The 25675-nt window shown below is 31.4% G+C and overlaps 1 protein-coding gene across 1 annotated transcript in view; it reads right to left on the reverse strand.

Annotated features, from left to right (window-relative positions):
* Window positions 1-3637: 3637 nt before the first annotated feature.
* LOC126768730 (general odorant-binding protein 70) overlaps window positions 3638-25675 on the reverse strand; it is a 35973-nt gene continuing 13935 nt past the window's right edge. The window contains exons 2-6 of the mRNA XM_050487006.1: window positions 22515-22608; window positions 11493-11593; window positions 9983-10018; window positions 6649-6799; window positions 3638-5729 (exon numbers count right to left, since the gene is read on the reverse strand). Coding sequence (XP_050342963.1) covers window positions 5641-5729; window positions 6649-6799; window positions 9983-10018; window positions 11493-11593; window positions 22515-22608 — 471 coding nt within the window. The 3' untranslated portion in view covers window positions 3638-5640. The remainder of the gene's footprint in view (window positions 5730-6648; window positions 6800-9982; window positions 10019-11492; window positions 11594-22514; window positions 22609-25675) is intronic.

The raw sequence follows: 25675 nt of genomic DNA on the forward strand, positions 1-25675 counted from the left end.
CGGGCGAAGGTCATCAGATCTTCACGGTGCATGCTTGTGCTGACGGTTATTGAACAGTTTTTATTCTTGTAAGAATAAACCTATATTGTTTTTAATTACTAATAACGCAAAACACTGCAAGTTACTTTACGTTACAACTTGTATTTAATGGTATAATGTATTGAACGTTTTATTTCTATCGGCATCTTAATATATTACGTAAATACGGTCCAGCTAAGTTTTAAGAAGATTTTCATTCTATAATAGTTGTATAGAACCTGTATTGAAAACTAAGCAATAAACTAAAATAGTACCACAACATACAGGAATGACGGATAAATTAAAAAAAAAACTGGATATAAGTAATAAAAGAAATTAATAATTCGGAAATTAATAATTAAGTCTCCTCTCCTTTTGAGGGGAATATGTGAAGCTTATTCCACCACGCTGCTCCAATGTGGGTTCGTTTTCATACGAGGCAGACTTTTATTCGCCACATGCAGATTTGATACTTTCCTTCACCGCCGAGCACGAGATAATTTATAAACACGAATATAGTACATGAAAATTCTGTAGTGCTTGAACCCACAACCCTCGGTAAAGATTCACGTGTATATGGCCACTAGGCCGTCTCGGCTCTAAAAAGTTGCTACCGTCAGACAAATACTTTAGTTAAAACAGTTTTTGTTCTTAAATATAAAATAATATTTATTTTTAAATCTCAAATATTAATTATATTTTGTCCATGGTCTACACGCTCTTTGATTAATAGTAAATACGTATGTACATAGTTTAAACTCTAGTTTTTTTATAAGTCGTTGTCACAACATAAATTATAGAATTATGAATATTCCATTAAATGTTCCGGTATCATATAAAAATTTAAACACATAATCAAGCAGCGATATATGCAAATATATTTAGTTATCTGTGAACCGAACAATGATACTATGAGAACTTTACAACAAAAAGTTATGTTAAAGACGTTTTAAAAATCCCGGATTTAGTATCGAATGTGTCTTGTTAGGTAAAACCTGAGTAATTAATGGTTGTATGATCATCTTATCTTACATTACACAATTGAATTTAGTAGGTAAATACAAACGAATTGGGAGGTCGTGGGATAGACGGACTGACAGACAATCGTAGATAGAGATCGTCAATTTTGTTCACGCTTTGTATTTTGTTGTGCTTTATGAGTAGGAAGCGGGTTGATTATGAAAATTTTATTCCAACGCGTAATAATATAGCTTTGTTAGTGTCTATTGTGATTAATTAGTTACTTTAACTGTCATTTTATATTCTCGTTAGGATTTTTATTATCTAATTAGAGTTTTAGCTTCACTACCGGATACATATTAAACATATTATAAAAAAATCACAATTGTTTGGGTTTATAAGAAACAAAATTAGTTTCCACAACGACATACGAACATAGACGAGAATTATTGCATTATCTGTATAAATTATTTTTTTAGTTAGAATATATAATATTGAGTTTTAATGGTTATTTTTCCATTCTTATATAAGATATTTAATAAATATTTATTATTAAATTATTATTATTATTTAATGGTTAACGTACGCCAAGTTATTGTTAATGCGATGTATTTTCGTAAACGTAAAAGATTTTACATACAGTGTGATGTAGGTACCTACGTACTCATAATAGCAGGAACAAACGTAAGCTAGTTTAGCCCGTTGCATGGCCGCACAGGGTTAATAATTATTTTGTGGGATAACGTAAATAATATATGACTGCCTCGTTGGTCTAGTGGCTTGATGTAAGGCTGCAGACCCTGAGGTCCTGGGTTTAATTCTCAGGTCGGGCCAATAAGAAAAAAAAAATTGAGTTTTTTTGTCAGAAAATTCTCAGTAGCAGCCCGGAGTCTGGAAGTTGGAAGTGTGTACACTCCCGTGCCTCGGAAAGCACGAAAAGTCGTTGGTCCTATGCCTGAACTCTTTACTAAATAAAATTAAAAAACAATAATACCGTTTTTTTCCTTGATTGGTTCTTCTCAGATCTAAGGTATTTTTTCCAGCCCGGTAACATTCATAACAAAACTCTTTTACCGGGTTGAAAACAAGTGTAATAAACATAGTCTAAAGATTTTAAATTTGTTCTTAAGTTATTTTTATATAACGTGAAAATATTTTCTAACCACAAAGATAATATTGTTTTTATGCAATCAACAAAAATATATCAAAATTAATTGTCAAAATAAAACATCGCCTTGTTTATTGAATGTGAGTTGTCAAATACGATAAAGTTAACGCCTGATGTAAAAAACATAGCATTATCTAGACTTCAACGGTTGCCTTTTTGTAAATTAATCATTATAAAATTGAAATTTTGTTCATTTTTCTACACTTATAAATCAGGAAACTTGTTTATTTTTAATGTTTAGCTGAAAATACTAATGCATAGCAGGAAATGCAGCACGTTTCGGAGAAAGAGGAGCCGGTTGGCGTGGTTGGTAGATTACCTACTTACCTTTCGCGCCGCAGGTCGTGGGTTCGACTCCCACTCAGGGCAAACATTTGTATGCACGAACATGTCTGTTTGCCCTAATTCTGGTTGTAATTATCTGTATAAGTATGTATTTATAAAAGAAAAGTAGTATATCAGTTGTCTGGTTTCCATAGAACGAGCTCTGCTTAGTTTGGGATCGGATAACTACAACAACGATGTCTCCCAAATGAGCATCGTGGTCTGAAAATGATTTGGCATCATGAGTGGTATCATGAGGAGTGGTTCGGTTTGTCACCAGCTGATACAGATGATTTTATGTGCCCCAATGGCTGTTAACTAAAGATTTTTTCATTATTCTCAAGGCTTTAAGCATAATTAGTGCATCCTATTATTATTGATCTCACTTACCAAATGTACCGTACCGTAACCGTAACAGCCTGTGAATGTCCCACTGCTGGGCTAAAGGCCTCCTCTCCTCTTTTTGAGGAGAAGGTTTGGAGCTTATTCCACCACGCTGCTCCAATGCGGGTTGGTAGAATTCACATGTGGCAGAACTTCAGTGAAATTAGACACATGCAGGTTTCCTCACGATGTTTTCCTTCACCGTAAAGCACGAGATAAATTATAATCACAAATGTACCAAGTATATTTTGATTATTTAAGTATGTTAAAATTTTAGGCCTTATTACCCTACCATAGTATAAGGCCTACTAATAATGTTTTTAAAAATGTTTAATTTTGTTTATGTTTACGGTAGAATTTGCCTTTTTTATTTTGTTTGGTGCAGACAACAACAGAAATTTAACAGCACATTGATTAACCTATACATAGTTTAAAACAAGAACGTTATGATTTTAAAATATACAAATCTTTAAAAAAAATATTCTTAGAAATTTTGAATATTATTGTTATTTTTGTTGTTCAATCGTTGGTTAGCGATGCTACTATTTAAATTGTGTTACAATAATTTCTAAGAATTATTTTTTAATCTTTTTTCTTTTCTTTTGTAACATATAATGTATTTTATAACAATTGTAATTTATAACATTGTAATGAATGGTGTTCAAAAATAAATATTCAATCTGTGGCATATAAAAATTCTTAATAGCTTCGTCCATGTGTTTATTAGTTTTCATATTGATTTCAAAAACAGTAAGAAAAAAGGCGTAATAAAATAAAACAATATTATTACTATATACAATATTTATTAAAGAACTCTTAAAGTAAATTATTCTATCAGTTCGTTATAAAGCTTTGATGAGCTTAAGATTAGAATTAAAATGTGTTTTTATATTTAAGTAAAGAAATATCCCAAACTGTCACAAAGAAAATTTATAAGCTATTAATATTGTGTTCATATCATTATTATTAAGTACTCCGGTGTCATAAATCGACACGTCGATATAGCTTAGCCAAGTGACGTTGGGGTCCGTAGACTTTTCGTAATAGAACGTCGATCATTCCTTGATACACGAGTTAATGAAACCGAAATACCTAAAAATAATATTTATATTTAATTAGTCTATAATAGAATATATTCTACATTTGAACAAGTGCTTGGATTTAAATCGAGTATATTTCATACAAGTAACGTGATAGATAGATGTACTTAACTCAATTACTATTCTGTTATATACATTGTTCACAATATTTGCCTATAAGATTCCTTTATTTATTATTAATGCGAGTTAAATTATTAATATAAATTCAAAATATACGCAATTAAATTCATTCATGATTTTCTTCATTTGATCCTGGTCTATAAAGCTATTCGCGACTCGATGCTCGACCCGACGACGTAACATTAAAAACTCACGTAACACGCTTTTGGGATGTGTATCCTTTAATTGTCGTAATAATTGTAATTCTACGCCATATTTTTACGAGACTTTGTAATCCTAAAGCTACTGAAAATTTAGATATATTTATGAAACTAATTCTATGTTAATGAGCATCACGTTTTAGTAGATTTTTTCACTACTTATAAATTTAACTTAATAGTAATGAATGGTAACACTAAATATATGTTTTTAATTAATTCGCGAAACAAATTGCCTGTTGAGAAAATAAAAAATATATATAACATAACGAAAGTTAAAGAAAAACCCTTCTGAAGGGTATTGTTTTTCGAAATATTTGAAAATTTTGTTTGATGCTGAATTACCTTATAAAATATAATTTAATCAAATATATGTTCAAGTATCTACTAAATTTCTTAGGCAAGTGTCTTTTTTTATAATGTCACTGTATTTCCTCTCTGATACAAAACTATGAACACCTATATATTCAAATATGTTTTTTATAATGTCAAAATCATTTATCACCTTGCCAGAATTTATGGTAACATATTTTCTTAAGACTAAATAGTGCTTGGAAAATAAGAAAAACCGAAAATATGATAAAAATATTTTTTCAAATAATTAATATGTTTAACCAAATCTACATTAATTTAATAACAAACCATATAACTCTTGGAAAGATCGTCTTACAAACGTCAGCACTTCAATATATTTTTTAAATAATTAAATGAATACGTAGTGCTCAAAAAATAATTCATATCGACAGCGATGTTAGAAGCTATTAAAATTTTATAAAGACAATTCAATTGTGCGTGGTAGAGCCTACTTGATTAAAGTATATTTTGACTTGACAATTTAATTTGCATCTCTTGAATATGTTATTCCTAGTACAGACTTATATAATTCAGAGAAAAGACACTGCGAATGTACTCTAACCCTTATTTAATTATCAGATGTACCTTTTGTACTTACAAAATGAAATTTATATTTAAAAACAATTCATAGCATTTACAATATATCATACATATTAATATCAGTTTATGAATCCAAAAGGCAGAGTTGAATATTTGTTAGCAATTTCATCCAAAACAAATTTCACACACTTTAAGAATGAACATATTAGATATTATGTATTCAATTAAACAAATCACCCGAAAGAAATAATATATGGAGCAGCAATAAGCTGGGATAAAATTATTCTGCCATTTGTAACTTTGCCTCTCGGATTATAAAGCTTGTAGAAACAAAACAATTTTTTTTATGAGATAAAATTAATTGAATTCCAAAATGGTTTACAAATTAAATTTGAATCAAAATTAGCAAAAAAAGATATAGTTACAAGTGTGAAAGAGTAAAGATAAAGAAACTATATTAAACATTTTAAAGCTATCATAGCCCTGAGTTCCCGCAGTACTCGCCGATGCGGTCGGAGATGCATTCGAAGATGTCGAACGACACGTCGCAGTTCTTTCCATTATCTATAATAAAAAAAATATATTGACAAAAATGTTATCAATATACAACAGATTATATACAAATGCCAAATGATTGGCACACTGGTTACTGCAACACTCAGCTCCGAAATAGTCGGGCTTTGTTTCACATACGACATATAATGTTTTGGGCTTTCAATCTTTTGAAGTTCGTGAAAACTAAACTATTATATTTTGTTACTCCAAACACGTTTGTGCTATAAAATAGGGGTCGCCAATCTTTTGAATTTATCGAGGTATCCCTTGCTTTGAGAAGTTTCTTTTCGAACAGAAATTTTATCATAATTGTGCATATTCGTGTTAGGAATTGGCTAATAAATTTTGATAAATAATTTTTCATTGTATGCTTCACTTCTCGTGGAACTCTTCAAATTACTTCCATCGAAGTTTTTATTTTATTTTTTAAGAAGGCGGACAGGCAAACGGGCCACCTGATGTTAAGTGATCACCACCGCCCATAGACATTGGCAACCATTCCTTACATCGTCAATGCGCCACCAACCTTTGGAAAGAAAATGTTATATCCCTTGTGCCTGTAGTTAGTTACACTGGCTCACTCATCCTTCAAACTGGAACGCAACAATACTAAGTATTGCTGTTTGGCGGTAGAATATCTGAAGAGTGGGTGGTACCAACCCAGACGGGCTTGCACAGAGTCCTAGCCCCCATCTAGAGGTCCGGGATCAGGCACTGCTCACTTAGAATATGATAAACACCCATACTGGTTTTGATTTTTTTTTTATTTTATAAACCGGGAAAACAAATTTAGATATTGGTTGTGTATTTGTGTTTTATATGGAAACAAATAAGATATTTAAATGTCACGCTTTATCCCTATAAAAGCGATCTCTTTCAAGTTTGTTTCATTTGATTAAATTAAAGTCATAACTTGTATTTTACTCACCCATAGGCACGCTCCTGGAGAACTTATCATGGTTCCTCATGAGACATTCCCTCGAAGCTTCTAATACGGCCATGAAATAGCCGCGTTCGTTGACGCCGTCTGAATACAGTCCTACCAGGCCTTCTAGTGTTGGGAATCCATAACCGTCAACCTGGAATTGTTAAAGATTTTCATTGTTGTTAATTATTATAATTTATAACTCAGCTGTTTATAATTTATAATTATAACTCAGCTGTTTATAATTTATAATTATAAACAGCTGAGATATAATTTATAATTATAAACAGCTGAGATGGTACCCAGTGGTAAGAACGCGTCAATCTTAACCGACGAACGTGTGTTCGAACCCGGCCAAGCACGTCTGAATTTTCATGTCCTTAATTTTTCTTTATAATTCATCTCGTCCTTTTTGTTGAAGGAAAACATCGTGAGGAAACCTGCATGTGTCTAATTTCACCGAAATTCTGCCACATGTGTATTCCACCAACCCGCATTGGAGCAGCGTGGTGGAATAAGCTCCAAACCTTCTCCTCAAAAAAAGAGAGGAGGCCTTAGCCCAGCAGTGGGACATTTACAGGCTGTTACTGTATAATTATATCGTAATGAACATTAAAAAGTAAAAAGAAAATTTTGGCTTTATAAGTTTAACATTTAAGTACGGAAATATAATTTTACTTAAGATGGATACATACATTTACTATATTTAAAGAACCTGTGCTTGACCACCACTTAAATAAATAAAAAAATGGAATGTTTTTCTTTTCTGAATGATACATTCATTGTTCATAGATAAATCTAAAAAAAATGTTTTATGTATAATAGAAAAAGAATACATGTTTTGTGCTCTATTTATATTTTAAATGTTATAAATATATAAAACTAACAAGTTATTAATTTAATTAAATTTTTAAATTAACAAACCTTCTTTATATAAGACAATATTATAATTACTAAAATTCCATTCCACAAAATAAAACTGAATAAATTTCGCAAGTGAATCGTGAAAAAATAAAACCTATTATGACCATGAGAATAAAATTATTCATATAAATCTTAAATTGAAAAATATCGCTCAATATCAATTCCATGTTTTACGATCTACGAATGTTTATGGTTGAATACCTGCACGCGGGTGTAACCTGTATTCATTTATATTCGATTATATGAGTATGTTAGCTGTTTTCGTTCCTTTCGCTCTGCTTTTATATTTTATAAACGTTTAACCGATCGTTTACAATTCATCATCACGAAGCAACTCAGGGACGATCAGTCTTTTTCTTGTAAACTTTAACTTCTGTTCAAAACAATGAATCAGTTCCCGCTAAACAAAATAATTACAAAAGAAAATATCCTTGAATGGATACGTATTCAACTTTCGCGATAAATCAAAAATGCTCATATAACTTTTATTAAAACCGTAGACTAGACATTAATTTCATAAAATACGTTGTTTGACATTTACCTGCTGTTGACACAGCTGCGTCGTCATAGTCAGTTGTCAAGTTTATACTGTACATTATAATATATTTACATTTTATTGAATGAATAATTAATAATGATAATAAATTAATTAACATACCATATGACGTATCCATGATCTTATTGACTTCTATTCGTATTGGAAACTGTAGGTAGTTAAGAGGTGAAAGCGTAACAAACAGATTCACATTCGCAATTTTAATATTAGTGAGGAAGTAAGATGTTATAATTACTGTTTTGCTCTTAACGTATTATTTACGTTGAACTGTATGATAGGATGAAAACTGCCCGTAGTCAAGTTATTTTTTTTAGGACAAATAAAACTATAATGTAGTTTTGATAAAATAATTAAATCCTCTTTTGAAGATTTTTGCTTATGGGTTTAATTTTCTTTGCTCTTCATGTTCCTGGCATAATTTAAAACGTATACTTATAAACGCTTTCCATGAAATATATATATTTCAAACCCGATATTTCGCGATTAATAAATTAACTGTTTAATATTTTACTAATTTCATTAGGCATTTTATTTCTTTACAATAAAGCAACTTCCATTTTAATGTGTAAAATACCTAAATTAATCTAAATGTAGCTTAAAATGAGCATTAATTATATTCTCGTTCCTTCAATAATTACATATTCTGTATAAAGATTTCGCGAGAGTCTTAACCTAATAATAACCTATTCCGTCCAAACTTTATGACAGTTATATTCATATAACTTGGGGACCAATTCTACCAACAAGTTGTCACTTAATCGCAGTCGAATCGGAACGTAATCGTTAATAAAATAACTCATTTCATTTTCTACTAACACAACTATCCAGTTGCGGTTCGCTTGAAGTTGGATCATAGAATCGGGAACGTATCGCAACAATTATAAATTAGTAGAATCGTACACCAGAATGATGTTTTCAAGGGCAATGACTAGGGGACTTTCATTTTCAATCTTTACGACCAGTCTCAGCGTTTATAGGTTACAAATTGAAGCGATCATTTCGCGACACCGCAATAAAGCATTAAACTCGATCTTTTATAATGCTTTCTGTAGATTTTACTACGTCTTTATTTATACGTTTCTTTTTATATATACAGCCGACCTGGCCTTGGGCTTGGACGTATGATCGGAATATTGCCGCTTTAATAATCCCCATCAGCGTTTGTCGGACCGAGATAGTTAAGTCTTATTGTTTGAATGCCTATTTTTTTTAATTATAATTATTTATTTAGTTTATATTGTCAAGGGTAAAAATATGAAAGTAACTGCACTATTTTGTAAAATGCATTTATTTTTACTTACATAGGTATAAGTCAGATTAGACTTTAACATCTTATTATAATCTCTTTATCATTACAGTAATAGTACAGTAACAGCCTGTGAATGTCCCACTGCTGGGCTAAGGCCTCCTCTCTCTTTGAGGAGAAGGCACCACGCTGCTCCAATGCTGGGTTGGTGGAATACACATGTGGCAGAATTTCAGTGAAATTAGACACATGCAGGTTTCCTCTCGATGTTTTCCTTCACCGTTCAATTCAATGTAGCACAATTCAGTGGAGCTCGCCCGGGTTTGAACCCACGATCATCGTTTAAGATTCACGCATTCCTATCACTGGGCCATCTCGGTTCTATCATTATCTTTTAGTATTTTCATACTTCACGTTATTTGAATTGATAGACGACTTAATAGATATAACTGTATTTATTTGGATAACCTCAAAATTCATAAAAAATTAACACATTTTTATTGTCCCTACTTTAGAGATGGCAAAAATCTTCCTATAAAAATAGACAAAAAAAGATCAACTTATTATTTACTTTTACCGTTCAAGTTAAGTAGGTAAAAGTCAATACTTACCGCTTTCACTTTCCGGTAAACGCATTGCAGCAAGCACTGGAAAATAGAGAAAATGTACGTTAGATTGTGTGTAATAATCTATTTATAATTTTTTCGCTCGACTAGTGCATGAAATTACTATAATTTATTTGAACATACTTTAGTACTGCTCGAGACTAATATTTAAATTATCAAAGCATAACTGCATGGTGCAAACATAAAATAAAATCATTGTTAGTAAAAATTTGCAAAAAGTCTGTAAGATATCTTTAAAACAAACTTACAAATAATAGTCCACAATTTCAACAACCTACCTAAACCTACCAACATACATTTTTATAAATATTAATAAAACGAATGAAGTTAGATATTTAGTTGCTACGTACTTATTCATCGTTCATTTATCGTAAATTTGTAGACAATGATTTAGATTGTCATATCCATAAAGGTACCTTATGTAGATTAGTACCTAGTGTCGTCAATAGTCCAATTTATCTGCTTAATCCGACTATTGCAGTCTCCTAAAGCGCTCTCCACATAAAAGTCTACTAACGAGATGGTTCATCTTTACACGTTATAAAATTTTATCGGCGTTATAAATAATATTTGCATCGCGTCGTCTACAAATGTAAATACGAACACACATTCAATAACTTTCATCAAGTGATAGTTTTCAAAGTGAAAATGTTATATCGGCTAAAGCTCAGAAACTTAAATGATAAAACAAAATGCTAGGCTAAACTAACTAAATTAACTATATTGACGAAATTTTGTTTTATCATTTAATCAGTGTTTCTAATCAATCAATGGTACTAATTAATAATTAATTTTAATGTGAGACAGTTTTTGTGCAACGATGTCGTGAAAGATTTTTTTGTCTATACACATAACTAAACTAAAAAACTCTAATGTGCGAATCCTTTAGTTGTCGCGTTACGTAAAGTGCTTGTACATTTGTGACACTGCGCAATATTACGGTGACATTTGTTGTAATATAAAGTTTTATCGAAAAACTCTTATTGCAGCTTCGTAATCAATAAGTCTTTCTGTGAGTGTTCATTTAAAAAATATATATATATATTAAAAAGGAATCAGTGTGCTTAGTGCGAATCTATTTTCCCTATTCGAGCATTTACGTTAACGTTATGAATAGTAATAAAATAATAATAATACCCTGGAACATTTTTCACACACAGCCAGCTGATCCCAAATTAAGCTTGTACAAAGCTTGTGCTATGGAAACCAGACAACTGATATACTACATATACACAATTTTTCTTTTGTAAATACATACGTATATAGAAGAAAGTTTTACACCCAGACTCAGGACAAACAGACATGTTCATGCACACAAATGTTTGTCCTGGGTGGGAATCGAAATGAAAACAATGCATAAGTAATCACGAAGGAAGATGAAGTCTCCTATGTCTGTAATTACTAGTTAACTGAAAAAGAAATGTGAATGTTATCTGGTATAATATTCCCTTCCTTCGCGTTAATACTTTTTTTTAAGTAAATAAAAGCAGCTCACCCCGGCTATGCGTTTCTCGTCATGCGTAAACGGCACTTCACGTTTATTCCTCCGCCTTTCAGCTGGCATTGTGTGTTCCTCCTTTATCACATCAAGAGCCTCTGGAAAAAAGAAATAAAATAATGAATATCTTAAGGCTAATTAGAATAATTGGAATTCGTGGAAGTCGTGGTTCTCCCACGTTGGATGTGTGTAGCGCAAGACCGGCCATAGTGGAAATCCTTAGGGGAAGCTTTAGTCCAGCTGTGGACGTTTTCGGACTGATAGGTAATGATTATAATTCTAGTTTACATAAGCGATTTGAAACGTATTTTTGCTTTGTATAACTTTCAACATTTCGAAGATTTTCATATTAGTACACATTCACACTGAGGCTTCGTATATACAAACATCGTCTTAAAGAGGGGTGTAAGACAAAATTCCATTTTTTATGACAGTTAAATATAACCAGTAGTAGACCCGAAACAAAATGGCTTGCTAAATTAAATAAATTTTATATTTCTTATTAATAACGACAGTTTGCTGTAAAATCTTGGGATCAGTTGGCTAGAGAACGTAACCCAAAATCGGTCAGAAGGACAACAATAGTGTTTATTGTTTTATCTATTTGTCAATAATAATTATTAAAAGTCGATTATTTATAATTTAAAGACTCACGTTAATTTAATTGTCCTATAGCAAACTTTGAAATATTAAACCGTAATATGTGTTACAAGGTTTTATTTTTGTAACATTCCAATCAGCTTAAATTCAAAAGATTAGTTTAATAAGCACTTAACGTTCACATAAGAAAGGCCTAATAGCCGACCGAGCATTGCGATAATGTTAAAATTAATCTCTGATAAAAAACCGGTACCTCATGAATCGATAATTGTATATATGTTTGTGAATACGATAACAAGATTTTAATGTCTTACTAATATTGGAACTATCTGTTTCTCTCAGCTTTCTTGCATTATAATTTTTTACCATAGATCCCGTAGTTTTTCTAAATCCCGAATTATATGTGCCTTTTTATGGTATACGAAGGCGGACGAGCGTATGGGCCACCTGATGGTAAGCGATCACAAATGCCCATAGACATTGGCACTATAAGAAATATTAACCATCGCTTACATTGCCAATGCGCCACCAACCTTGGGAACTAAGATGTAATTACACTGGCTCATTCACCCTTCAAACCGGAACACAACAATACCAAGTACTGCTGCTTTGCTTATCCAGACGCATTGCGCTTGCACAAACACGCTTGCACAAAGCCCTACTACCAGTACTTACTTGTTTAGTCTTTAAATTTAGCCGTGATGCAACAACAAACGAACAGACAGTTACTTTGACACTTACAATATAGTCTATTGTAATACACTAATACGAAAATATTGTTTGCTTGTACTCAATAACTCGATATAATAATATAATTATGCCCTATAAACAAACTAGAGTAATTAAATATTTGAAAATTATTAAAAATATATACTATTAAAGTCTAATTTATTACTTACTACTAAAATAATCGATTTCATTAAAACTTCAAAAAAAAATGGTTAAAAGAATTAATCTAAAAAAAAAAAATAGTTATTCTTTAAAAGCCGACGGCTAAAAATGCTGCGTTTATACTTCCGTTCAAATGCAGTTTGCAATTCTGGGCAACAGTTGAATGAACATCGCATGTCCCGCCTTATGCAAGGCTTATGCAAGCGCGTATATGGGTCATACCTGCGATTGCACTCGCTTGAAAGTGACATTGTGTCCCAACACCACAACATAGCTTCTAGAATGTTCTATACACATGTTTGCAATCACATGAAACAAATTGGAATGTACGAGTAAGTTTAAAGGTAGCAGGTAAGTCTTATTACACAGCGTGTTATTTTTTTTTTACTTTTATTAAACGTATGTTTAAAATTAATTTGACATTTATAATATTTATTTTTATCAATCATTTTTTTTAAATTACTAAGTACATCGTGTAAGTAATAGTGGTTATTCCAAAACGTAATATATTTATTAGAATAATCTTAACAAAAGGAATTTATACTGTAAAAATTATAATTTAAATATATAAAAACTGGTATCCACATGTGAAATAAAAGTAAATTGAAATAAGACTATATAACGTTACTGAGATAATACTTAATTATATATAGTCATTGTTATTCGTGATATATCCTTGTCATAACTTAATGAAGTCAATCTTAACAGAGAGTGGAGATATGGGTAAATTATGAATTGCATACATATAGCCCAAAAAAGCCCAAAAAATTGGGTATTATTTCTAAAGTAATAAGGAGATAAATCGTTGATTTTAGCTTTTACCATTTATTTTGATTAGTGCGTACAGTTGAGCTGTGGCTGAAGTCAAGCTTTGCGTTTAGTGGGTTGATTTCTCGCTGGTTGTTAAAGCGGTTGTCTTGTCGCAACATATTTTAAATAAAATATCTTTGGATATCGGGTCGTCGATTAGAGATTTATTTTGTATGAAAACTTCAACTTACGCGTGTTAAGACGCGACGAAAAGAAGCTGTTTCGCGCAGATTTATTTTTAAATATATAGATTTTATTATAAATTTTAATAAATACCAGAATCACACAAATACGTAATTATAAACGTTTTGGGTATAATTATATTACACTAATGTTTGTACGCGGCTTTGCCAGTGTGTTAACGGCTGAAACTGGTGTTAGATATGCAAAAAGAAGCCTCGAGGTTCAAATTTTATATCAAATTTCATCAAAATCGATTCAGTGGTTTAGCCGTGAAAGTGGTTTAACGTAATAGACAGACAGAGTTACTTTCGCATTTATAATAGTAGTATAGATGTCCTTATTCTCTATCTTCTCTATCAACGCTAAAAAACAAAATAGATACAGTTTATTTTTACAGAAAAATAAGTCAATTGTTGTCGCATATTTATTTGTACAAGTTACCTAAATGTAACGTAACAAACTGGTGCATGAGTAAAAGGCCAATAATATCAGTAACACAAAGATCATTGACCGGACACTGCGTCGTATGTCAATCTTGCATCACTAGGACGATTTCATCCGATCCACTTTCTTTTAACATTTCAAGTCTTTTCAGACATTGCAGGATTTTTTTTAATGCATGATTGCATATTATTGTTATTATATTCATAAAATATTGCATATTATGCAATGTATATCCAAGTATGTTATTATTATTGAATTCCAAAATCGTTGATTAATTTAATAACACTACCAGAGACCGGTACAACTACGTAAGTGAAGCCAGCAGCTAAGCAGAAAATTACTTAATACTCGTACCTTATTATATTGGAAACGATCGGTAGTTGGAATTCCTAAGTGAAATGCCATCAGTTATATAATATGTTCCCACTCAATATACGCGATATTGTCGATACTAGCCATGCTTAGTAGACATGCTGGCGAGCTCAGTAGAGGATGAGGTGTTCTACGGATGTACGTTCTTGGTACTTCTCTATTTAGCCGAATGGACCTTTGACAAATAGATGTAGTTGGCTTAAATTTCTGTGACTGTCAATGGTATAGCGGAAATGGTAAAAGGCTATTCTATCGGCGTACTCATCGGCTGATACGTTCACTAATATTGGAACAATAAAAACTCTGCCTTTGGGCTTGTTGGAAGGCCTCACGAGCAGATAATAGGATTCTCTGTCAAAAAATTACCCGGTAAAATACCCGAAGAACTATACCCCTGTCCTGTGAATCAAACGTGATTCATTGACATTGTTTGACTATTTTCTCTGTTTTCTGAACTTGTTACGAGATCATTTAATGTCATGATTGTTTAAAATATTTCTAGATATCTTGATAAATTAAGTGTTTTGGTTTTGATCTTCATAAGGCTAAAATTATTTAGATGATATTTCACTGGAATCTCACAAAATAACCTTTATTTCTTTTAGTCACTAAATGGTACTTAGCGATAGCTCAGTATTTATAAAATTAGTAAATAACAAAAGTAAACTATAACTACCTACATTTCGAACTTCATTTTTATATTTTAAGGTCATTAAACTTTTTCATGTGCGTAACAGTTGCCTTAATTAAGTTAATTACGATAAAACTGTACGCTAATAATTAAAAGTGGAGCACGCATATATTGCATCGTGAAAATTCTTGGAGGATATTGCGATTAATTACTTTACTGATTTAAAAATTCTGCAATAAGTGGATGACCGCGTCGAGCCTTATTAAGGTACTTTCGGGGGCGGCGTGCGTCACCAATGTGACCTTATCAAGCTATGGCGAGACTGATAGTGTATTGTTTCGATTTTTTTTTGTGTGATAAGTCTTTTAGGATCAGGTATGGACTACAACGGGTTTTTGAATAACCAATTTTCTTAATATTTTATGTATAAAATTGTATCCGAATTCTTACTAAGCACATAGATTTACTACAGCGACACAAAATTCCTTTAATAAAAACTTTATATATAGTCAGATTTTAAGTTTTACAAAACGACAATTTCTCCTGTATTTTTTATATTTATATAATACTTTTAACATTTGTTTTTCAAAGCCACTTTATAATAAATTTACTGCATACACAAATATTAAAACAAATTAAGTAATTTACATTAAGACGTGACAGGTAACTTGCAAAATATTTTATTGAGAATATTTTGAAATAATTGAATTCGATTCAGGCGTGCAATTAAAACGCTTTTACATTGAGCTTACCAGAATTCAACCTTTACTGAGCACGACTTTTTGGAGGAGATGAAGCCTTATTTAAACTTGCTTGTATAATTCTTTAAGGTTAAGGAATTGCAATCAGTAGAGTTTTTCTGTAAGTAGCAAACTCGAAAATCGCTGTTAAACACGGTCGTGAAATGTCAGAAAGTGATATGCGGACGTAGACTAATAAATATAAAATGATTGCGAAGATTTTCAACATTTCTTGAACTCAAAAGGATGAGATACGAGTACACTGAATACAAAATAACGTGCCGTCTTCAAAAAAGATTTTCAACGATAACTAAAACTATTTTCTAGACATTTCTCGTGGTTTTTTCTGCGTATACATTCATAAAATATATCGATAGTTTCCTAGTATCTTGTTCAAACTCCTTCCTTCGTTCATGTTTTGTATTCGAAATTAAAGAAATATTGTAAATTATCTTATGGACTCCGTGCAACAAACGCCTTAGCATGTCAATTGCCCAATTAATATTCGCAGCTGTTTAATTTAGTGGTTAAAAAAAATGTTTCAATTTTTCAAACGGCTTGTCAATTACTAGTACCAGCTCCTTATGTAATGATAGTTCATGTTAACGCAACTCATAAATAAACTAGGTTAGACTATTTAAACATAGATGATAGATATTTATAATTTAAAGTAATATTTCTCACCGAAATCATCTTTAAAACAATAAGATTGCTTTAGATGCATAAAAAACTTGTACAATCTTACATAAGGCAATGTGCTAATTACTATCGAATGTCGAGCGCCGACGTGACCTTTGTATCTACAGTTAAGATCAACCTTCTACACGTTTTGCGTATTGACAATATGTAATGAGGACATTTCGAAGCTCTTGTTATTGTAGATACAGTTACATTGGCTAGTTCGTTGCAAAATTTTGAACTTTAAAATGAATGAACACATAATAAGCATCCTGTCTGTGTTTCTTTGTATTTTAAAAACTTTTTCTTTAATTTAACATGATACTCTCGTTAATACTATGAAAGTAGATATTTGGATGATATTTGTTCTTATATATATTTATTAGGTGTTTCTAATATCAAATATCTTCGTTTCAAATAAACTATTGAAAATTATTAGGAAGCCAACACGTTGACATCCTGGAGTGTGAAAAAATAATGCAGCTGTGTTCACGCACACATTTACAGACTATAATATCTCAGTGGTCAACATTGAGAATGACCGTCGTGGTCGATATGAATCTGAAACCTTCAAGCCAATCATTATCAATTCAACAGTCATTTTTATTTTAAGAGACAAGGGCATTGTCTCTGTCATCCATTATCGAAATGCAACAATCTAAAACTGTTTCGTGGTTTAATTATTATTAAATTATATTTAATTTAATGTTTAATCCGTGATACCTTGACTCATTGTAGCCTTAGCCCTTTGCAGCCTTAGCTCAGTGAGCCTAATCCGTAGTCACCATTATCCAGAGCAATAAAATACACCAGTAATATCATTACTCTTTAAATTTCAGTGAATTCATCGCTTAATATTTTTTTTAAATATTTTTTTTTTTTGATTAAAAAATATTTTTTTAATCAAAATAAAAAATATAGAAGAACGATCACAAGAACGAATTTGACATTCAAACTTAAAATATTCTTGATTCAAGTTGTCAGTACAACAATTACTTTTGATTCATAAAGCTATGATTTGGACCGGTTTGGTGTGGATTTTTCAGAAAACAATCACCAAGAAACACAACTCCTAATAAAACAATCAACAAATTTAGAAAAATACTAAAGATACAATTACATTGACAGTTGAATATACATGTTGGTGTTTTGTTTGCTGAATATAAAAACAAAATTAAATTATTTCTTTTTTTTACATTTTAATATTACTAGGCAAATGCATTAAGGGAGTTGGTTGTAAAAGATTTTAATATATTTATTTACATACGTCTTAAATGAAAATAAAAAAATAAATATGTTCTTGTTTTTATATTGTTATTAAGTAGTATAAAAAAATTATCAATATTTCAACAGTATATAGGGTTTCTTTTATAAAATAGAAGGAATGGGCAAATAGGTCACCTGATGGTAAGTGGTCACCACCCTCCATAGACTTTGGCGCTGCAAAAATATTAACCATTCCATAAATCGCCAACCTCAACCTCGGGAACTTAGATGTTATGTCACTTTTAACTATAATGACTAAATTGTGCATAGTTTTTTTTAATTATTGGTTGGTGGAAAAGCAAAAGCGCCACATGGTGGTAAGTGGACACCGCCGCTCACCGACATTGGGGCTAAAAGAAATAATAATCATCCTTTAGATGATTTTGATCCCTTAGATAATAATCCCTTAGATGATTTTATTATTTCTTACAGCCCCGATTGCCAATCACTCTCCAAGCCGGACACAACAATACTTTGTATTAGCTACCCAGGCAGACTCGCACGTAGAACTATCGCCAAGTAAAAGCTGCCTAGTAATGTGAAAATATCTTGTCGCTTTCCCTGATCAAGTGTACGAGTATTTGGGGGAAAACAGCTATTCCTTCAAGGTATTCAATTTAATAATATCAAATAAAAATTTCTTCTTAGTGATGTTATATCTTACACACACATTCGTAAAGTTTACGAATACTGTTTATGTGTTTTTATAACCCTGAAATTTTAAATAATACAATACCCGCCATGTTCATATAATAAAATGGTTAAGTGTCTATATGTTATGTTCATAATTATCCAGTTATTGACATTTCCTTATAGTTGAACGTGAGAAAAGATAATATACATATTACATACCGCTTACCGTAAATATTACCGTACTATTGAATGTTGATTAGAGATTAGGGATTTGTGCAAGCCCGTCTGGGTAGGTACCACTCACTTGTCCCATAGTCTATCGCCTGTGTATATATAAAACTAAGTATTGCTATTAAGCAATGCATAGTATTGTTTTATTCAGGTTGAACGGGTGAGTGAGCCAGTGTAACTACAGACACAAGGGTCATACAAGGGTCAAGACAAGGGTAAGTAAAGGGTAAGGGTAAGTTACAAATATATTCTCATTTACACTTTTCTTTATTCAATTTACCAATTTTTACCACAATTGCGTAAAAAAAATAGGACATGTTTAAGTTTAATGCAAAAAAATGTTGCATGGTGCGCCAAAACATAATTTAATTAATATAAAGCTTGTGCAATCGTTTGATATACAAGGTTGAGCAATAGTGAACGCATGAATACCCGCAGTCATTGAATTAGACATTTTATTTTAATAACAGTCAATAGTTATTATATATTATTACTATATTGTACTTAAGTAACTGTTAATAATTCTATGGTATGACTGTATTCGTATGCTATTTTATAGGAATTCGTTTTGAATTATATAATAACAAACAGACCTAGTGCAACTACAGTCACAGAGTACATAACTTATTTGTGCCCAAGGTTGGTTGCATATTGGCGGTGTAAAGAACTATTAACATTACTTACAGTGCAAATGTCTATGGGCGGTGCTGGCCACTTACCATTAATTTGCCAATTTAAGAATTAAAAATAATAAACAGAAAAGTAAAATTACAAACGCACGTAAGACAACATTTAACGTTTTATACAGTTGTTATTGAGTAATCCATAGATTAAAAATATATATTATATTAAAATATATAAAATATAGATTAAAAAAAAAAACAATTAAAACAAACTCGTTTCGCTAACTGAAAACTGATAAATAACCTTAATAACCTTTGAATAATTAGGCTAGCTTTATATAATTAATACTAATTTTATTATCGCTATAAAAGAGTATTGTTTCTATCTAAATATAATATAAAAATCTTATATTTATTAAAATCGAAATAATGATTACATTTGTGACTGTTACGACACAATACATAACATTGTAATATAAGTCATTAAGTACAAGGACTTCAATTATTAACAAACCACCATAACCCATAGTATTTCTGTTGTATGAACTGTATTGAACTGTATTGTACCGAATTGTACTCATCATACAGCAATTGAATCATAACATTGTTTTTTTATATAATACAGTAAATCGTTAATTATATATTATACATTTTATAATCGAAATATAAATACAATTTTACTTACGACCTCGAAACATATTCTTAATAACTCTCTTTATTCTCTACTCTCTCTATTCTTAATAACATATTCTTAATAACTCTCAATAATTTGTAATAACTGAAATCTCCAAATAATTAAATTTATTTAATATAGAATAATAATTTAGTTTTCTACAATTTACCGGACACCGTGTATACATCATTTCAAATGAACTCGTTACTAAAATTATGTTTATTGGTATAGTTTTTTGAATGAGAAATTAGAAAGGATGGGCATTAGAGATATTAATAACTTAAATTGTAAATAGGACTTTATATGTTTCTAAATTTTCAATAATGTATTTCGGATTTCGTAGAATTATGATCACAAAAAATATTTAATTATCTTTACCTAAAAATTAACAGTTAATTCCTTAATTTTTACGTAATCAATGTTGCATTTACGTTTATCAGTTTGAATATATGACGGCCTAGACAAACCTAGTCAAACTAGACTAGACAGTTTCAGAAAACTCATTAAGAAATATGTTATCTAGTTACAATTCTCAAATATAGTTATATCATAAATCATAGCCAATATATGCGAAATATTTATTTTTTTTCAATATTGATCACCGTGAAATTTTGAATACACGTTATGAAAAAGGGCAAAGGGTACCTAGCACTTGACCCCTCAACGCACAGACGAAGCCACGGGCACAACAAATTACGGGAGACGTAAAGTGATTAATCATATATAAAACTATAAAAGGAAAACGCCATCTAACCTAGTAGACGCTAGTCTTTGAGCAGAGCACGACAACAATCTTTAAGGAGCGTCGGATAAACACACGCGTGCACCTCTGAAATTACATAATAACATGAACTTTACCGTTTGGATGACGATCACAGATAAAAGTTTCAACATGAAAGGTTTATTCGAGCACAAGAATATTCGAAGCACTGGGCTTTTAAACCGTATTGCTGCATATTTTCAATTGTTTAAGTGTTATTATTGAGTGATACCGATACATATAATAATATCTTCCAGACCGATTTCGGCCACGGCGGCCAATCTCAAGAGAGATTAGCCAACTACGCAGGAGATATTATAGTGGACAAGTGTGTACGCAAACACAGGTGCACTCTCTCTTCTTTAGCCCTCATAATCCGATGAGAAGGCAATCCGATACGACCGGAAGGAGTTCAGGCGTAGGACCCAACGGCTTTACGTGCTTTCCGAGGCACGGGAGTGTACACACTTCCAACTTCCAAGCTCCGGGCTGCTACTCAAAATTTTCTGACAGAAAGACCCAATAACTTTTTTTGGTCCGACCTGGGAATTGAACCCAGGACCTCCGGGTCTACGGCCTTACATCAAGCCACTATCGAATGTAATATATTAATCGTATCGTTTATAACATAATTATAAACAATACGATTACATACACGTAGGTTATACTTAAAAACGTTAATATTTGCAGCCATACTCATACAAGATGTACAATCACAAATATTGAGTTATCTAACTACTATTATTTTTAAACATAAGTTTATTTGGCAAACCAAACAAAAATAAATAAATAAGCATCAGTTAGCGAAATAGAGAGCATAGTCAGTGCGTTACTTTCACTCTCGACCTTGACTACGTAATTATGATCGTGTGTGCGCATACGCAGATACAGGGTTACCAGTGTCTGGTATTCATCCGGATAATTTGATTTTTTAATAATTTCGTGATACATCAATACGGAATAGCGTTCGGTGTTTTCTAAAACTTAAAAAAGGACTCCATATAGTCTTATAACAATACTAAAATCTGAAGAAAAAATATGACTTCTGCTACATTAAAAACTTTAAGCTTCTTTATTATTTTTGAATTATTTTGTACCACTCCATGCCGCTTGTGACTTCTGGTTTTTAATTATTGTATCTGGCAACCAACCTGCGTAGATCAGCTGATGGAGATACGAAGCGTAATTTACTTTCTTTGTATTGTTTAGGTAGCTAGGCTTATAAATAAATGTGATATCTGGGGAAATCCTAAAAAAGCAGAAAGCAGAAGTAGATTACTTGATATATAGGAATTTTGACTTTAAAGTGAAAAATGGTAGTCAAGTTTCTATTTAACTGAATGTCAAAGAAATAGTGAAAAACCTTCCTCCTTTGTATTACATAGTTTCTAATGGTAATCATTAGCACTTTAATATTTGAAACCGATTAATCTCATCAATTATGAGATCACATCTCTTTTACATGATAAAATAATAAAACCTACCTCTTAATATAGAAACTTTGATTTCATCCTGGCAAAGGGTAATAACTCGTTCTATTTTTTGTGGTGCAGTGGGCGGGTTGCGACATCGCGTCTCCTGTAAAAAAAAAACAAATATTAAACTATGTATACAGAAAACATACACAGTCATATACGTAGCGCTAGCAAAACTCGGTGGTAGGTGTGTAAGCCCGCTGGGTAGGTACCACCCACTCATCAGATATTCTACCGCTAAACAGCAATACTGAGTATTGTTATGTTCCGGTTTGAAGGGTGAGTGAGCCGGTGTAACTAAAGACACAAGGGACATAACAACTTTCCAAGGTCCCAAGGTTGGTGGCGCATTGACGATGTAAGGAGGTGAGGTGACCCATTTGTCTGTCCGCCTACCAATATCTTAAAAAAACACACATAGGACAGTCATATTTTTATAAGAAAAACTACAGCTCGACAAAATCAAAATAATAATAACAAACATATTTGGGAGTTTTCGCCAAGTTGCTTTTTAAATTAATTTACTTGGTGAGTAACGTAGCATCATATTTTCTATAGTCTATTCTAATCACAGTAGGAATAGATGTAAACAACAAGTATTTTTAAATATTCCTCCTCCTATACCGCTATATTATGCACTACAAATAGTCTTGATTAATATATCGTCATTTTTAATACAACAGTATTCCACTGAACTACTTAATTCCACTTTAATTTTTCTTTCAAAGTTCCGAAAACAGTTTTGCTGACATTCAAGACGCCATTTTTCGATGAACTGACCAAGGACGTTCGCTAAACGAATGGAGAACGAATGAATTTATATAAATAAAAAATATATTATTTTAGTTTTGTCACAAATTTCAGATTTTTTAAAATTATATAAATTTGTTTATTAATTTGGATATAATATGTGATATAAAATATTTATAAAAAATATAGAAAGTTGCCTAAACGTCCGGTAATGATGTTTTTATTTTATTTTACATGCAATCTATATAAAATATATCTATTAAAATTAATATAAAATTACGTATAAAACAATGAAATATATAATTCGTTACTTTATCGTTCATTCATTAACCCATTCATTCAGTAAATTCCATACTAGTTTAACTCAAATGTCAAATTCAAGGTCAAAGTTGTTTATTTACCTTCTTTCCTATTCCCATTGGAATAGACTATGTAATGGAAGTATTTTCTTTCTTTTAGGCCGTAATACGCCGCTCAGCAACTTTTTTTTCTTTATAAAGTTGGTTCACATTTGATCTTATTAACATTACACGTTCAACATAATGGCTGGTGCTGGACTGAGATGGAATAGGATGATTCGTACGGTACTTTTTATTTATTATATATCGTAAAATTTTATAGTAATTGTAGATTGTTAAAACGTAATAAATAATGTCCGAATGACTAAATGTCGGGCGTGGCGGCTTTTTCAAAGACTATCTATTCTTTATCGTATCCAAGGCCTCGTGATCTGCAATCATACGAGCTAGACTGCTAGACTAATGAGGCTTAAATATTCATTATAAATAGATGAAATTTTGTTCTAGAACACTACAAACAGAAGTAAATGTACACTTCGCTTAGAAGGTTTGTATTCTTCACACGTGTGAATGTAAGGCCAGAGCAAGGTCTTCAGTGGCAGTCTTAGTCCTATATTGTGCTAGTATTTCATCAACGTATAAAATATTTTATAATACTAACAAAAACTGCAAGAACCTTGACCGTTAATGGTGTGGTAACTTATACGATCATCTCACATTGCATCTCTTCATGGTTGAGTCGCATTTGACACAAATTAACATAAGTCAATTAAAAGCCTGATATGCTATATTTATTTGTTTTTTTTTTCGTTCTTTTTTTTTTTTTTTGTTGTTAGCTTATAATTAATTGCTTGATATCTATGAAGTCATTAGTTTTATATAATTTTAAAATTTACTCTTGAATTTTTTTAACGTGTTCTGGGATCCTTTTGTACAAGCGCGTCCCACAAAATAATTATTAACCCCATATAGTCGCGTAATAAAGGTAACAAAACAAGATATGTTTGTTCTTTGTATTAGCAATTTGTTGCTAATTAATGACAATTAATAACGTAAGCAATGGTATGCCCATGCTTACGTTATTATCAATCATCAAATATTGACTCCATCCTTCTATAAAAGGCCTTTGTGTCACGACACACGCTTTGACATGGGAGATTGAACACGGTCAAGCAACAATGGATACTTGTTAATATTTTATTGTGTATTTTGTTACCAATTTACATAATGAACATGACTTATATTATATATTTACTAGCAATTTTAGTGCACTATACAAAAGCAACCTAAAGAAAACCTTTGTCTATTGATATTTTACTAATATTATAAACGGGAAAGTGAGTTTGTTTGTTCGTTTGCTTATTACACTTTCACGTCTAACTTCTCAAACATGAAAGTTTGCATGCTGTACAGAAAAGGACAAGGACATAGGGTAGCCTCTCACACGCGGGCTGAGCCGCGCGCGGAAACTAGTTAAGGTGTAATTATAGATAGGTAAATAAATATTATACTTTATTTAAGAAACTATGGAGTCATTTTTATAATATATAAAATTAAAATAAAAAATATAATACACATAACAAATTCATAGCAAAAACACGACGTCTATAAGATTATCATGTGACATTGTACCCAAGACGCTGGCACTATTACCTCTCTGCACCGCTAGAGTCAGCCCTTGGACTAAATAAGCGCCAGCTCTTGGATCACCAGAAATGTTGACCAGTTTTTTAGGAAGATCTTTTATGATCAAAGTAAATAAATTAATAAATTTAGTTAGTATCATAAAATACATTATCTATTCCCATTTAAACTACTTCAAATTTATTATAAGTACTTCTTAATATTAGTATGATTCATTTAAAGAGGTAAGTTATTTTTGTTTTGTCCGAATTATCGCAAAAATATTTTTCATGTTCGTCATGAAATAATTATTTATTTATTAGCAATAATACAGAAACCGTTAATTTTCGAGTTTCAAACTGATATTATATTTTCTTATCTTATCTAATCTTATAATATAAAATTACAACTATTTTTATTATTAGAACCGAGCGAAACTCGCCCGCGTGAGGGTACCTCGTGAGGTTACTGGTGGTAGGGCTTTGTGCAAGCTCGTCT

Source organism: Nymphalis io, chromosome 5 (assembly GCF_905147045.1).
Source record: "Nymphalis io chromosome 5, ilAglIoxx1.1, whole genome shotgun sequence".
NCBI classification, from domain to species: domain Eukaryota; kingdom Metazoa; phylum Arthropoda; class Insecta; order Lepidoptera; family Nymphalidae; genus Nymphalis; species Nymphalis io.